The sequence below is a fragment of the Oncorhynchus gorbuscha genome, linkage group LG17 (assembly GCF_021184085.1).
Source record: "Oncorhynchus gorbuscha isolate QuinsamMale2020 ecotype Even-year linkage group LG17, OgorEven_v1.0, whole genome shotgun sequence".
Lineage (NCBI taxonomy): Eukaryota > Metazoa > Chordata > Actinopteri > Salmoniformes > Salmonidae > Oncorhynchus > Oncorhynchus gorbuscha.
In genome coordinates, this window is record NC_060189.1 from 3,459,602 (window position 1) to 3,474,601 (window position 15,000).

Here is a 15,000-nt window from a genome sequence, read left to right on the forward strand (position 1 = left end):
CCCACCCTCTTTCCCTCCTTTCTCCCATCCCTCCCCCTCCCTCCCCCTCTCCTTCCCTCCCTCCCCCTCTCTCCTTCCCCTCCCTCCCCCCCCCCATCTCCTTCCTCCCCCTCCCACCTCTCTCCTTCCCCTCTACCCTTCCCCCCCTCTCCCTCCTTCCCTCCTCCCTCCCTCTCCCTCCACCCTTCCCACCCCTCTCCCTCCTTCCTCTCCCTCCCCTTCCCACTGCTCTCCCTCATTCCCCCCTCTCCCTCCACCCTTCCCACTGCTCTCCCTCCACCCTTCCCACCCTTCCTCATTCCCTCCCTGTCTCTCCCCCTCTCCTCCAAGAGAGACTGTACGCATCCCATATGTAGCGCACTACTTTTAGACCAGAGCCCAGGGCCCTATATAGTGAATAGGGTGCCATTAGGGACTCTGAAGGGCCTGGGCTATTTTTAAAAGGCCATGTAATTTAGCCACAATACCAGACGCTGCAGAGTGCAGTGGCTGAGTGCTCCACAGACACATCTCTCTGACAGAGAGGCAGGGGAGGAAGGGAGAGGAGGAGGAAGAGGAGAGGAGACATGGAGAGAAGGGAGGAGTGAGTGAGATGATGGGAGAATACTAAAAGTAGAAAGTAGAAAACGAGAGCGCGAGAGAGAGAGCAAGAGAGTGAGCGAGAGAGTGAAAGAGCGAGCGAGAGAGAAGAGCGAGCGAGCGAGAAAGAGAGAGAAAGAGCGAGCGAGAGAGTGAGCGACCACTGAAGATACACTCTCTGATAGGCTTCTAAATAAACAGCACCTCTCAGCAATCAGTCCTGAGAGCAACTGGTGTTTATGTGTCATTATACAACTGATGGAACTAATCCTGAATGCTGATTGGTTAAAACCACATTCCAGCCGGTGTCTATTCCACAAGTTAGCGCCGGCTAAATCTATGACATTAAAATGCCTATTTACTCTGTTCCATCTGACTGCGCAATCCACTGTCTCATCAGCCCAGCCAGGCAATTTATAAACTCGATCGCTACTATAAAAAGCATCTAGACATTATCTCACATCTTTTAGACATTTAGTTTTCAACAGCAGTGATTTGTATAAACCTTGCTGTCTGTCTCGCCGACATTTGCAACATTGTTTCAATATTCGAATTCGATCTCCAACTGTCCCATAGTAATGAGCGTGTTGGGAGTCGGGATGAGACAGACAGAGACAGACAGACAGGCAGCGTTTCTCAGCCAGTCGAAATCATGAATCATCATCTGGCATAATTTTGATGGACAGATACAACAAACAAAAAAAGTCTGAACAACAGTCTTTCCAGCTTCAGTTTGAAGTGATCGTGTCAGCTGTGTTGTTGGCTAGCTCCTCTGAACAACAGTCTTTCCAGCTTCAGTTTGAAGTGATTGTGTCAGCTGTGTTGTTGGCTAGCTCCTCTGAACAACAGTCTTTCCAGCTTCAGTTTGAAGTGATTGTGTCAGCTGTGTTGTTGGCTAGCTCCTCTGAACAGTCTTTCCAGCTTCAGTTTGAAGTGATCGTGTCAGCTGTGTTGTTGGCCATCTCCTCTGAACAACAGTCTTTCCAGCTTCAGTTTGAAGTGATCGTGTCAGCTGTGTTGTTGGCTAGCTCCTCTGAACAACAGTGTCCAGCTTCAGTTTGAAGTGATCGTGTCAGCTGTGTTGTTGGCTAGCTCCTCTGAACAACAGTCTTTCCAGCTTCAGTTTGAAGTGATCGTGTCAGCTGTGTTGTTGGCTAGCTCCTCTGAACAACAGTCTTTCCAGCTTCAGTTTGAAGTGATCGTGTCAGCTGTGTTGTTGGCTAGCTCCTCTGAACAACAGTCTTTCCAGCTTCAGTTTGAAGTGATCGTGTCAGCTGTGTTGTTGGCTAGCTCCTCTGAACAAAGTCTTTCCAGCTTCAGTTTGAAGTGATCGTGTCAGCTGTGTTGTTGGCTAGCTCCTCTGAACAACAGTCTTTCCAGCTCCAGTTTGAAGTGATCGTGTCAGCTGTGTTGTTGGCTAGCTCCTCTGAACAACAGTCTTTCCAGCTTCTGAACAACAGTTCCAGCTCCAGTTTGAAGTGATGTGTCAGCTGTGTTGTTGGCTAGCTCCTCTGAACAACAGTCTTTCAGTTTTTCGTGTCAGCTTCAGTTCTGAACAACAGTGTCCAGCTTCAGTTTGAAGTGATCGTGTCAGCTGTGTTGTTGGCTAGCTCCTCTGAACAACAGTCTTTCCAGCTTCAGTTTGAAGTGATTGTGTCAGCTGTGTTGTTGGCTAGCTCCTCTGAACAACAGTCTTTCCAGCTTCAGTTTGAAGTGATCGTGTCAGCTGTGTTGTTGGCTAGCTCCTCTGAACAACAGTCTTTCCAGCTTCAGTTTGAAGTGATCGTGTCAGCTGTGTTGTTGGCTAGCTCCTCTGAACAACAGTGTCCAGCTCCAGTTTGAAGTGATCGTGTCAGCTGTGTTGTTGGCTAGCTCCTCTGAACAACAGTCTTTCCAGCTTCAGTTTGAAGTGATTGTGTCAGCTGTGTTGTTGGCTAGCTCCTCTGAACAACAGTCTTTCCAGCTTCAGTTTGAAGTGATCGTGTCAGCTGTGTTGTTGGCTAGCTCCTCTGAACAACAGTCTTTCCAGCTCCAGTTTGAAGTGATCGTGTCAGCTGTGTTGTTGGCTAGCTCCTCTGAACAACAGTCTTTCCAGCTTCAGTTTGAAGTGATTGTGTCAGCTGTGTTGTTGGCTAGCTCCTCTGAACAACAGTGTCCAGCTCCAGTTTGAAGTGATTGTGTCAGCTCCAGTTTGACAGTGTCCAGCTTCAGTTTGAAGTGATTGTGTCAGCTGTGTTGTTGGCTAGCTCCTCTGAACAACAGTCTTTCCAGCTCAGCCAGTTCTGAACAACAGTGTCCAGCTTCAGTTTGAAGTGATCGTGTCAGCTGTGTTGTTGGCTAGCTCCTCTGAACAACAGTCTTTCCAGCTTTAGTTTGAAGTGATCGTGTCAGCTGTGTTGTTGGCTAGCTCCTCTGAACAACAGTCTTTCCAGCTTCAGTTTGAAGTGATCGTGTCAGCTGTGTTGTTGGCTAGCTCCTCTGAACAACAGTCTTTCCAGCTTCAGTTTGAAGTGATTGTGTCAGCTGTGTTGTTGGCTAGCTCCTCTGAACAACAGTCTTTCCAGCTTCAGTTTGAAGTGATTGTGTCAGCTGTGTTGTTGGCTAGCTCCTCTGAACAACAGTCTTTCCAGCTTCAGTTTGAAGTGATCGTGTCAGCTGTGTTGTTGGCTAGCTCCTCTGAACAACAGTCTTTCCAGCTTCAGTTTGAAGTGATCGTGTCAGCTGTGTTGTTGGCTAGCTCCTCTTAACAACAGTCTTTCCAGCTTCAGTTTGAAGTGATTGTGTCAGCTGTGTTGTTGGCTAGCTCCTCTGAACAACAGTGTCCAGCTTCAGTTTGAAGTGATTGTGTCAGCTGTGTTGTTGGCTAGCTCCTCTGAACAACAGTGTCCAGCTTCAGTTTGAAGTGATTGTGTCAGCTGTGTTGTTGGCTAGCTCCTCTGAACAACAGTCTTTCCAGCTCCCTCAGCTGTGTTGTTGGCTAGCTCCTCTGAACAACAGTGTCCAGCTTCAGTTTGAAGTGATCGTGTCAGCTGTGTTGTTGGCTAGCTCCTCTGAACAACAGTTTCCAGCTTTAGTTTGAAGTGATCGTGTCAGCTGTGTTGTCAGCTCCTCTGAACAACAGTCTTTCCAGCTCCAGTTTGAAGTGATCGTGTCAGCTGTGTTGTTGGCTAGCTCCTCTGAACAACAGTCTTTCCAGCTCCAGTTTGAAGTGATCGTGTCAGCTGTGTTGTTGGCTAGCTCCTCTGAACAACAGTCTTTCCAGCTCCAGTTTGAAGTGATCGTGTCAGCTGAGTTGGAGCTCCTCTGAACAACAGTCTTTCCAGCTTCAGTTTGAAGTGATTGTGTCAGCTGTGTTGTTGGCAGCTCCTCTGAACAACAGTCTTTCCAGCTTCAGTTTGAAGTGATTGTGTCAGCTGTGTTGTTGGCTAGCTCCTCTGAACAACAGTCTTTCCAGCTTCAGTTTGAAGTGATTGTGTCTTGTTGGCTAGCTCCTCTGAACAACAGTCTTTCCAGTTCAGTTTGAAGTGATCGTGTCAGCTGTGTTGTTGGACAGCTCCTCTTAACAACAGTCTTTCCAGCTTCAGTTTGAAGTGATTGTGTCAGCTGTGTTGTTGGAGCTCCTCTGAACAACAGTGTCCAGCTTCAGTTTGAAGTGATTGTGTCAGCTGTGTTGTTGGCTAGCTCCTCTGAACAACAGTGTCCAGCTTCAGTTTGAAGTGATCGTGTCAGCCTAGCTCCTCACAACAGTGTCCAGCTTCAGTTTGAAGTGATTGTGTCAGCTGTGTTGTTGGCTAGCTCCTCTGAACAACAGTGTCCAGCTCAGTTTTTCGTGTGAGCTGTTAGCTTCTGAACAATCAGTGTCCCTTTGTCTTGATCACACCTTGCGGTCAGAGGCCAAGCAGTTGCCAGTCCAGGAAGTGATGCAACCTGTCAGGATGCTCTCGATGGTGCAGCTGTAAAACCTTTTGAGGTTCTGAGGACCCATGCCAAATCTTTTCAGTCTCCTGAGGGGGAATAGGTTTTGTCGTGCCCTCTTCACGACTGTCTTGGTGTGTTTGGACCATGTTAGTTTGTTGGTGATGTGGACACCAAGGAACTTGAAGCTCTCAACCTGCTCCACTGCAGCCCCGTCGATGAGAATGGGGGTGTGCTCTGTCCACATGGCCAGGTATCTGACCTCCTCACTATAGGCTGTCTCGTCGTTGTTGGTGATCAGGCGTACCACTGTTTTGCCATCGGCAGGGGCCCGAAATTAACACCCATTTTCAGAAGGCTATCCGCCACACTGGTGGGTAAATGTTTGTACCAGAATAGTAATGTAATAAAATATCTGGCATGATGGCTCGGAGGAAATAACTCATGTCTGCCAGCCACAGACCGTCTCTCATGCTCCTAGTTTCGCGGCACGGTTTACCATACGGGACATCAGCTACTCCTCATCGTCACTTGCCACGGGTCTGCTGCTAGCTACCGTTCCTTAAAATAGCTGTTATGTGGCGACATTTACCTGGAGTAAGCCGACTTTGGAAACAAAAACCCCACAGACGAAAAGGAGGTCGTAAAAAAAAAAAAAAAATGTTTTATGAGAAATGGAGGTTTGGAGATAAAGGTGTTTCAAGAGGCTGGCTACAGTATGATGCTGAGGCTGTGGTGATGAGTAGTTATGTGTGTCGCCAGTATGCTAAAGATAAAAACCCAGAAACGACTCATTTGTCATCGGAAATAAAACGATGAAGCTGGAGAACATTCGTGACCATGACCACAGCAAGTGTCACGTTGCCTGCGTGTCTATGTGTCCCGAACTCAACCGGAGACTCTCCTCTTGACACCCTCTGCGACGGCGCTAACAGCAACGTCAGAGCAGACCCAGCACGGAGATGATGATGATACTATTTAGGACTGTACATGCCCTTGGCAAGAAGGCGAGACCACTTTCTGACTTGGAGTGGAAGTGTGAGTAAGTGAAAATGTTGGTTAGTCTTGTAGCTAGACGAGTACTTTTGTAGCTAGTTTTTTCAAGTCTATTGAGCAGACGTGGTCCTGTATTGGAGGTTATTTCTCATCTCTTGATAAGTTTCAGTTCACCTCAAAATACTGTATAAATACCATAACATGATGGGCCTACTGATGCTGACATGGATCTTCATGCTTTCCTATGGCTCTGGAACATTCTATTTGGAATGTTTGTCTCCAGATTCTGTTTACATTTTAAAAAGCATTGTGACATCACCAGCCTTATAGTGTTGATCCTTAAGTAAACAAAAGGGTAGAAGGCTAATTTAGCCCAATCAACTGCCAGCTATATTGGATAAACATGATTGTATATTAAATTATTAAATTAATTTGAAATGTTTGATTTTTTTGCAGTTTGGATGAGAGAGAGAGAGAGAGAGAGAGAGAGAGAGAGAGAGAGAGAGAGAGAGAGAGAGAGATAGAGAGAGAGAGAGAGAGACAGAGAGACAGACAGACAGAGAGAGAGACAGAGAGAGAGACAGAGACAGAGAGAGAGAGAGAGACAGAGAGATAGAGAGACAGACAGACAGAGACAGACAGACAGACAGAGACAGACAGACAGACAGACAGACAGACAGACAGACAGAGACAGACAGACAGACAGACAAAGACAGACAGACAGACAGACAGACAGACAGACAGACAGACAGACAGACAGACAGACAGACAGACAGACAGACAGACAGACAGAGAGAGACAGACAGAGAGAGAGACAGAGAGAGAGACAGAGAGAGAGACAGAGAGAGACAGAGACAGAGAGACAGAGACAGAGGGAGAGGGAGAGAGAGAGAGGGAGAGAAAAACAAGGAATAGCTGTGGGCTCAACATATAGAAATGAGAAACAGGCCGAAGAGTTTATGCACCATATTTCAGAGGTGGAGAGAAACAACATCGAAGATAATCTGAAAAACATCACATCTCTCCATCATGACAGATGGCAGATGGCTCCACAGACAGTTCAGTGAAAGAGGAGTTAGTTAGTTTATCTCAGATTCTGTCACAAGGGGCAAGATGGGAGTCGAAGTTTACTGGCATCAAGTCGGTGGAGAAGGCAGACGTGGCACACATAACCAACACCATCAGTGCCATCGTGGAGGGAGTGTTTTAATGAGTGGGGGAGCATGTTGGTCGCTCTGGGTACAGATGGAGCTGCTGTGATGACTGTAGCCAAGAATGGTGTGGTCGGCCGGCTGAAGGGAAACAGGGCCCGACATCATCGACATCCCCTGTATGGCACACCGCCTTGAACTGACCTTTTTCTGATTGCCATCCGGTTCAACGTGATGTTTCAGAAAGTAGAAGACCTCCTCAGTGGGCTCTACACCTTCTACCACACCAGTCCTCTGAACAGGGCAAACCTGATACCACACCAGTCCTCTGAACAGGGCAAACCTGATACCACACCAGTCCTCTGAACAGGGCAAACCTGATACCACACCAGTCCTCTGAACAGGGCAAACCTGATACCACACCAGTCCTCTGAACAGGGCAAACCTGATACCACACCAGTCCTCTGAACAGGGCAAACCTGATAAACAGCTGCCAGGCTTTTGGGCTCACACCACTGGTGCCCACCCGATGGGTAGGACACCTATTGCATACACCGGATCACTTCCTGTGAGGTTACCAGGGGCGTGTCCAGCACATGGAACCGGTAGTGGCTCTAGATTACTATGCTAAGTACTCCAAAAGTAATCATCAATATGTAACGTCCAGTAAACAACAACAAATAAGGTTACAAATCGGTAACATCATGTTTCAATGCTTAATGCACTGATAAAATGTGTCATATCTAATATGTACGGGTGCAGTGATCTGTGAGCTGCTCGGACAGCTGGTGCTTAAAGCTAGTGAAGGAGATATGAGTCTCCAGCTTCTGGAGAGCTCTGTACACATCTGTGTGCGGAATAAAGGTGGTATATAGTTTTTTTTCCATCTGGTTGCACATTTAACATGCTGGTAGAAACTTGGTAAGACGGATTTATGTTTCCCTGCATTAAAGTCCCCGGCCACTAGGAGCGCCGCCTCTGGGTGAGCAGTTTCCTGTTTGCTTATGACAGAATACAGCTCATTCAGGGCTGTCTTAGTGCCAGCCTCAGTCTGTGGTGGTATGTAAACAGCTACGAAAAATACAGATGAAAACTCTCTAGGTAGATAGTGTGGTCTACAGCTTATCATGAGATATTCTACCTCGGGCAAAACCTCCAGACTTCCTTAGATATCAAGCACCAGCTGTTATTAAACAAAAATACATAGTCCACCGCCCCTTGTCTTACCAGACACTGCTGCTGTTCTATCCTGCCGGTACAGTGTATAACAGCCAGCTAGCTGTATGTTGATAATGTCTTCGTTCAGCCACGACTCCGTGAAGCATAAGATGTTACAGTTTTGAATGTCCCGTTGACAGTTGAATCTTCCGCGTAGGTCATCGATTTTATTTTCCAAAGATTGCACGTTTGCTGGCAGAATTGGAAGGAAGTGGGGGTTTATTATTATCACCTACGAATTCTCAGAAGGCAACCCGCCCACTTGCCCCTTTTTCGCTACCTTCTCTTCACGCAAATGACGGGGATGTGGGCCTGTTCCCGAGAAAGCAGGATATAATTCACGTCGGGCTCGTTAGAGGAAAAAAAAAGGATTCTGCCAGTCCGTGGTGAGTAATCACAGTCCTGATGTCCAGAAGTTATTTTCGGTCGTAAGAGACGGTAGCGGTAACATTATGTACAAAATAAGTTTTTAAAAAAAAGTTACAAACAACGCAAAAGAAACGAAAAAAATAAAAAATAAAACAATTGGTTGGGAATACGTAAAACGTCAGCCTTGTTCTCCAGCGCCACCTTGAGAAAGTGATGAATACAATCAAGATGTGTGTTGTTGAGGTGAAACCTATCCTTACCTGGAAGTATAGTCCTACAGTAGGCCGGGCCATCAGGCTGCTGAAGTGCTCGTGGAACTGCCTGGACAGGATGTCTTGAGACAGGGTCTCGTATGGGTCAAACGCCTGCTCCTGGAGTTGAAAGACAGTTAACGGAAGAGTTTTAAAAAAGCTGACTACTATGTCTTACTGGGGAGGGGGGGGGGTAGTACATAGAGGCATACAATCAACTGAAGGCCTTCTAGCAGAGATGTGCCAGACAGCTTGGTAAAAACATGTTTTTTTTTTTTACATGAAGACTTCATAGGGCAGAGGGCTTTGGGATCAGTTATGGCAGAATAGAGGGATCAGTTATGACAGAATAGAGGGATCAGTTATGACAGAATAGAGGGATCAGTTATGACAGAATAGAGGTAGAAGGATCAGTTATGACAGAATAGAGGTAGAGGGATCAGTTATGACAGAATAGAGGTAGAGGGTTCAGTTATGACAGAATAGAGGGATCAGTTATGACAGAATAGAGGGATCAGTTATGACAGAATAGAGGGATCAGTTATGACAGAATAGAGGGATCAGTTATGACAGAATAGAGGGATCAGTTATGACAGAATAGAGGGATCAGTTATGACAGAATAAAGGTAGAGGGATCAGTTATGACAGAATAGAGGGATCAGTTATGACAGAATAGAGGGATCAGTTATGACAGAATAGAGGGATCAGTTATGACAGAATAGAGGGATCAGTTATGACAGAATAGAGGGATCAGTTATGACAGAATAGAGGTAGAGGGATCAGTTATGACAGAATAGAGGGATCAGTTATGACAGAATAGAGGTAGAGGGATCAGTTATGACAGAATAGAGGTAGAGGGATCAGTTATGACAGAATAGAGGGATCAGTTATGACAGAATAGAGGGATCAGTTATGACAGAATAGAGGGATCAGTTATGACAGAATAGAGGGATCAGTTATGACAGAATAGAGGGATCAGTTATGACAGAATAGAGGTAGAGGGATCAGTTATGACAGAATAGAGGGATCAGTTATGACAGAATAGAGGGATCAGTTATGACAGAATAGAGGGATCAGTTATGACAGAATAGAGGGATCAGTTATGACAGAATAGAGGGATCAGTTATGACAGAATAGAGGGATCAGTTATGACAGAATAGAGGTAGAGGTTGGACTGTGTCACTGGGCCGAAAGGTTTCTGACTGGTTATAAAGGACAGGGGTGTGGATCATATTATACATCTCTCTATGTGAGACCTCGAAGTCTCTGCACACTGAAGGATGAGGACTCATGGCAGCATCAGGCGGAGGTGTGTGTGTGTGAGTTTAGAGGTGTGTGTGTGTTTAGAGGTGTGTGTGCTTAGAGGTGTGTGTGTGTGTGTTTAGAGGTGTGTGTGCTTAGAGGTGTGTGTGTGTGAGTTTAGAGGTGTGTGCGTGTGTGTGTGAGTTTAGAGGTGTGTGTGTGTGAGTTTAGTGTGTGTGTGTGTGTGTGTGTGTGTGTGTGTGTGTGTGTGTGTGTGTGTGTGTGTGTGTGTGTGTGTGTGTGTGTGTGTGTGTGTGTGTTTGTGTGTGTGTGTGTGTTTAGGTGTGTGTGTGTTTAGGTGTGAGTTTAGGTGTGTGTGTTTGTGGTGTGTGAGTTTACATTACATTACATTTGTGTTTATCGAGGTGTGTGTGTGTGTGTGTGTGTTTAGGTGTGAGTTTAGGTGTGTGTGAGTTTAGGTGTGTTTGTGTGTGAGTTTAGGTGTGTGTGTGTGTGTGAGTTTAGGTGTGTGTGAGTTTAGGTGTGTGTGAGTTTAGGTGTGAGTTTAGTTTAGGTGTGTGTGAGTTTAGGTGTGTGTGTGTGTGTGTGTGTGTGTGTGTGTGTGTGTGTGTGTTTAGTGTGTGTTTAGTGTGTGTTTAGGTGTGTTTAGGTGTGTTTAGGTGTGTTTAGGTGTGTGTTTAGGTGTGTTTAGGTGTGTGTGAGTTTAGGTGTGTTTAGGTGTGTTTAGGTGTGTTTAGGTGTGTGAGTTTGTGTGTTTAGGTGTGTGTTTAGGTGTGTGTGTGTGTGTGTGTGTGTGTGTGTGTGTGTGTGTGTGTGTGTGTGTGTGTGTGTGTGTGTGTGTGTGTGTGTGTGTGTGTGTGTGTGTGTGTGTGTGTGTGTGTGTGTGTGTGAGTTTAGGTGTGAGTTTGTGTTTAGGTGTGTTTGTGTGTGTGAGTTTAGGTGTGTGTGAGTTTAGGTGTGTGTGAGTTTAGGTGTGTGTGAGTTTAGTGTGTGAGTTTGTGTGAGTTTAGGTGTGTGTGAGTTTAGGTGTGTGTGAGTTTAGGTGTGTGTGAGTTTAGTGTGTGTGTGAGTTTAGGGTGTGTGTGTGTGAGTTTAGGTGTGTGTGAGTAGGTGTAGGTGTGAGTTGTGTGTGAGTTTAGGTGTGTGTGAGTTTAGGTGTGAGTAGGTGAGTGCCAGGTGAGTTTAGCAGTGTGAGTGTGTGTGAGTTTAGGTGTGTTTCGATCAGGTGTGTGTGTTTGTGTGTGTTGTGTGTGTGTGTGTGTGTGTGTGTGTGTGTGTGTGTGTGTGTGTGTGTGTGTGTGTGTGTGTGTGTGTGTGTGTGTGTGCGTGTGTGTGTGTGCGTGTATATCTATATCTATGTCCTACCTCTGCCAGGTCCTCGAAGCAGCTGCCCACCAGAGGATGTGGACTACCGTCAGCGGTCATCTCCACTGCATCTTCGATCAGGCCCAGCAGCTTGACCGTCAACTCATGGATGTCCAAGATGTTACTGAAAATCACCTCCACATCCTGCACGCAGAGAGGGACAGATGTGACTTACAAGGGGGGAGCAATACTTCACTTACACATTTCACACATTTTAGTGCTTTAGCAGATTTGATTCATTTAGCAGATTTGATTCATTTTAGTGCTTTAACAGATTTGATTCATTTTAGTCCTTGAGCACATTTAATTCATTTTAGTCCTTGACCAGTTGATTCATTTTAGTCCTTGACCAGTTGATTCATTTTAGTCCTTGACCAGTTGATTCATTTTAGTCCTTGACCAGTTGATTCATTTTAGTCCTTGACCAGTTGATTCATTTTAGTCCTTGACCAGTTGATTCATTTTAGTCCTTGACCAGTTGATTCATTTTAGTCCTTGACCAGTTGATTCATTTTAGTCCTTGACCAGTTGATTCATTTTAGTCCTTGACCAGTTGATTCATTTTAGTCCTTGACCAGTTGATTCATTTTAGTCCTTGACCAGTTGATTCATTTTAGTCCTTGACCAGTTGATTCATTTTAGTTCTTTAACAGATTTGATTCATTTGAGTTCTTTAGCAGATTTGATTCATTTGAGTCATTTAGCAGATTTGATTCATTTGAGTCATTCAGCAGATGCTTTAATTCAGCTCGATTTACAACAATACGTCTTCAGTGACACAAACCATCCCAATGTCAGCTGAACATGGAAACAATCTCCTAAGGAACCACTGGTTCCCAGATCTGTTTTTGTCAAGCAATGACAAAGACCAATGTAGATGAAAAAACCCCATCACAAATCAGATCTGGGACCAGGCTACTTTTAAAACCACTGCCTGGTTCATTCCTGTACTGTTAGTGGATGACATCTTTCAAACGATTCAATGTTGGATTTGCTATGATTCATTGCAAAAAAATGAGCTATGTAAATGAATAAACAAGCACACTTTCTTTTAACCTCAATGTCAACGGTTGTTTTTAATGTGTATAGATTATGTATTTATGTATTTGGGATTTTGAATGCATCCAGATTAATGATGATAACGGGGGGAAAATGGTGCTGAAGATGAGCACAGCCACAGTGGCCAGAGAACAAAGGAAGAGGGAGGGCCACTCATGTCAATCTCCCAGCAGGGGTCATCCTCCCCTTCTTTAGCTCACCTCACATCTCTAGTATAGATCAAAAGCTCCTCCCATCACCAAGCTCCTCCACATCACAAAGCTCCTCCCCATCACAAAGCTCCTCCCCATCACAAAGCTCCTCCCATCACAAAGCTCCTCCCCACCACAAAGCTCCTCCCCACCACAAAGCTCCTCCCATCACAAAGCTCCTCCCATCACAAAGCTCCTCCCCATCACAAAGCTCCTCCCATCACAAAGCTCCTCCCCATCACAAACCCCAATACCACCAGTCACCGTGTCTGTCGCCACGTCGGCTTATGAAGTCAGAGTTTTCACACTACAACTGCAGGGCAGATAAGCCAGTCAGCTGACTACAGCTGTTCAGTTCAAATGGTCTTTCACAGGTCTTGTTTTTTCCATTTATGTTTTGAGGTTGGACTTGAGCGCTCGTAGCTCATTAGCATTTAGGGCCCTCCGATTGTTATCACCTCGTTAGTCAGTATGTGTTACAACTGTGCTAGTTGCCATCTCGTTAGTGGGATGGTGTTTCACCTGTGCTGGCCCAGGTGCTATTAAAGAGCAGCTGGCCCAGTGCTCCAGGGGTCTTGATATCTGTGGAAGGTCAACACCTTTAGTTGTCTCTCGCTATGTTCATTTCTAGACAATCAATCCTTTATCTGATCTTCTCCGTTTCTGTTTTGCTCCACCTTTTTGGTTTATTTCCTGTCTTTAAGTTTGGTGTTTTGGTTTTTCTTTTGTTTACTTCTTCTTGGGCAGATTTAGTGGGAGCTCAGGGTGGGTGTCTTTTAGGTCCCAGTTGTTGCTAGTCAACTTTCAGTGGACACCCCCCCCCCCCATGAGTGTCTTTCAGAGCCCCTCCTAAAAAATTTTTTTTTAAACACCGGTTTCATTTTGGTTGTTGGTCAGTGACTCTTTGTTACTTCCCTCTTCTGTTTGAGTGACATTCTTTGGTTTTGTTGCCGGGGTAACGTGGTCTCACACTGCAAACGGTTGCTTTGCTATGTGGTCAAACAAACTGTTTGGTAAGCTGTCTGCTGTGTTATGTCGGCTACTGTGTAAGATCTCTGCCGTTTTATAAACTGTTCGTAAAAGGTGTTCATTAACCTGTTTCACTGTTCTCACCTGAGGCGTAAAGATCTTGTTGTTGAACAGGAAGTGATGTCGGAACACCTTGATGATGAGGTCGAGCTCCCGCAGGTACTGGCGCTCCTCTGCAATCTCCAGGCGCACCAGGTCGTCGTAAGTCAGCTCCCCCGACGACGAAGGCTCCTCCGTACACTGAGACACCAGACCGATGTCCTCGTCCTGGTCAAACATGTCCATTAGGACCTGAGACAGAGACATCGTTGGTCAAACACGTCCATAAACATCTGGTACGGACACAGAGAGAGACAGGTTACCAAGTCAACCAGCTTACAGTGCCTTCAGAAAGTAAACATTTTGTTGTGTTACAGCCTGAATTCAAAATAGATTAAATAAATCACCCAGCACATAATAACCCATAATGACAAAGCAAATACATGTTTTTAGAAATTGTAGCAGATTTATTGAATAGGAAACACAGAAATATCTGTATTTCCATAAGAATTCACACCAGAGTCAATTCATGTCAGAGTCCTCTTTGACAGGGATTACAGCTGTGACTCTTTCTGAGTAAGGTCTCCAAGAGATTCACACACCCTGGATTGTGTACAACATTTCAAGCTCAAGTTGGTTGTTGATCATTGCTAGACAGCCATTTTCAGGTTTTGCCATAGATTTTCAAGCCGATTTAAGTCAAAACTGTAACTCGGCCACTCGGGAACATTCAATGTCTTCTTGGTAAGCAACTCCAGTGTAGACTTGGCCTTGTGTTTTAGCTCATTGTCCTGCTGAAAGGTGAACTAATTTCCCCAATATCTGTTGGAAAACAGACTGAACCAGGTTTGCCTCTGGGACTTTGCCTGTGCTTTTGGCTCTATTCCTTTGATTTTTATCCTAAAAAAACTCCCTAGTCCTTGCCGATGACAAGCATACCCATAACATGATACAGCCAGCACCATGCTTGCAAATATTTAGTGGTACTGCGTTGAAGTTGCATAAAACTCCCTAGTCCTTGCCGATGACAAGCATACCCATAACATGATACAGCCAGGACCATACAACGCTTTGTATTTAGGACATCAAGATAATTTCTTTGCCTTTTTTTTTTGCAATTTTACTTTAGGTCCCTGTTGCAAACAGGATGCATGTTTTCTTTTCACGCTGTCATTTAGGTTAGAAGTGTGGAGTAACTTCTACATTGTTGAGCCATTACAACTCTAACTGCTTTAAAAAGTCAACAATGGCCTCATGGTGAAATCGCTGAAGGGTTTTCCTCCCCCTCTGGCAACGGGGTTGGAAAGGACGCCTGTATCTTTGTAGTGACTGAGTGTAATTAATAACTTCACCGTGCTCAAAGGGATATTCAATGTTTGCTTCTTTAAAAAAAACAAAAAATACCCTTCAAGCTTCTTTGCGAGGCAGTGGAAAACCTGCCTGGTCTTTTTGTGGTTGAATCTGTGTTTGAAATTCACTACTTCGACTAAGGGACTTTACAGATACTAGTATGTGTGGGGTACAGAGATGAGGTAATCACTCAAAACTCACGTTAAACACTATTATTGCACACAG

General features: G+C 45.3%; 2 protein-coding genes across 2 annotated transcripts in view; both read right to left on the minus strand.

Annotated features, from left to right (window-relative positions):
- The window catches only part of LOC124001333 (deubiquitinase DESI2-like), a 1,147,470-nt gene that overhangs the window by 160,827 nt on the left and 971,643 nt on the right, over positions 1-15,000 (minus strand). The gene's annotated exons all lie outside the window — the stretch shown is intronic.
- The window catches only part of sos2 (son of sevenless homolog 2 (Drosophila)), a 103,390-nt gene that overhangs the window by 42,383 nt on the left and 46,007 nt on the right, over positions 1-15,000 (minus strand). The window contains 3 exon segments of the mRNA XM_046308024.1: positions 8,489-8,599; positions 11,108-11,251; positions 13,471-13,677. Coding sequence (XP_046163980.1) covers positions 8,489-8,599; positions 11,108-11,251; positions 13,471-13,677 — 462 coding nt within the window.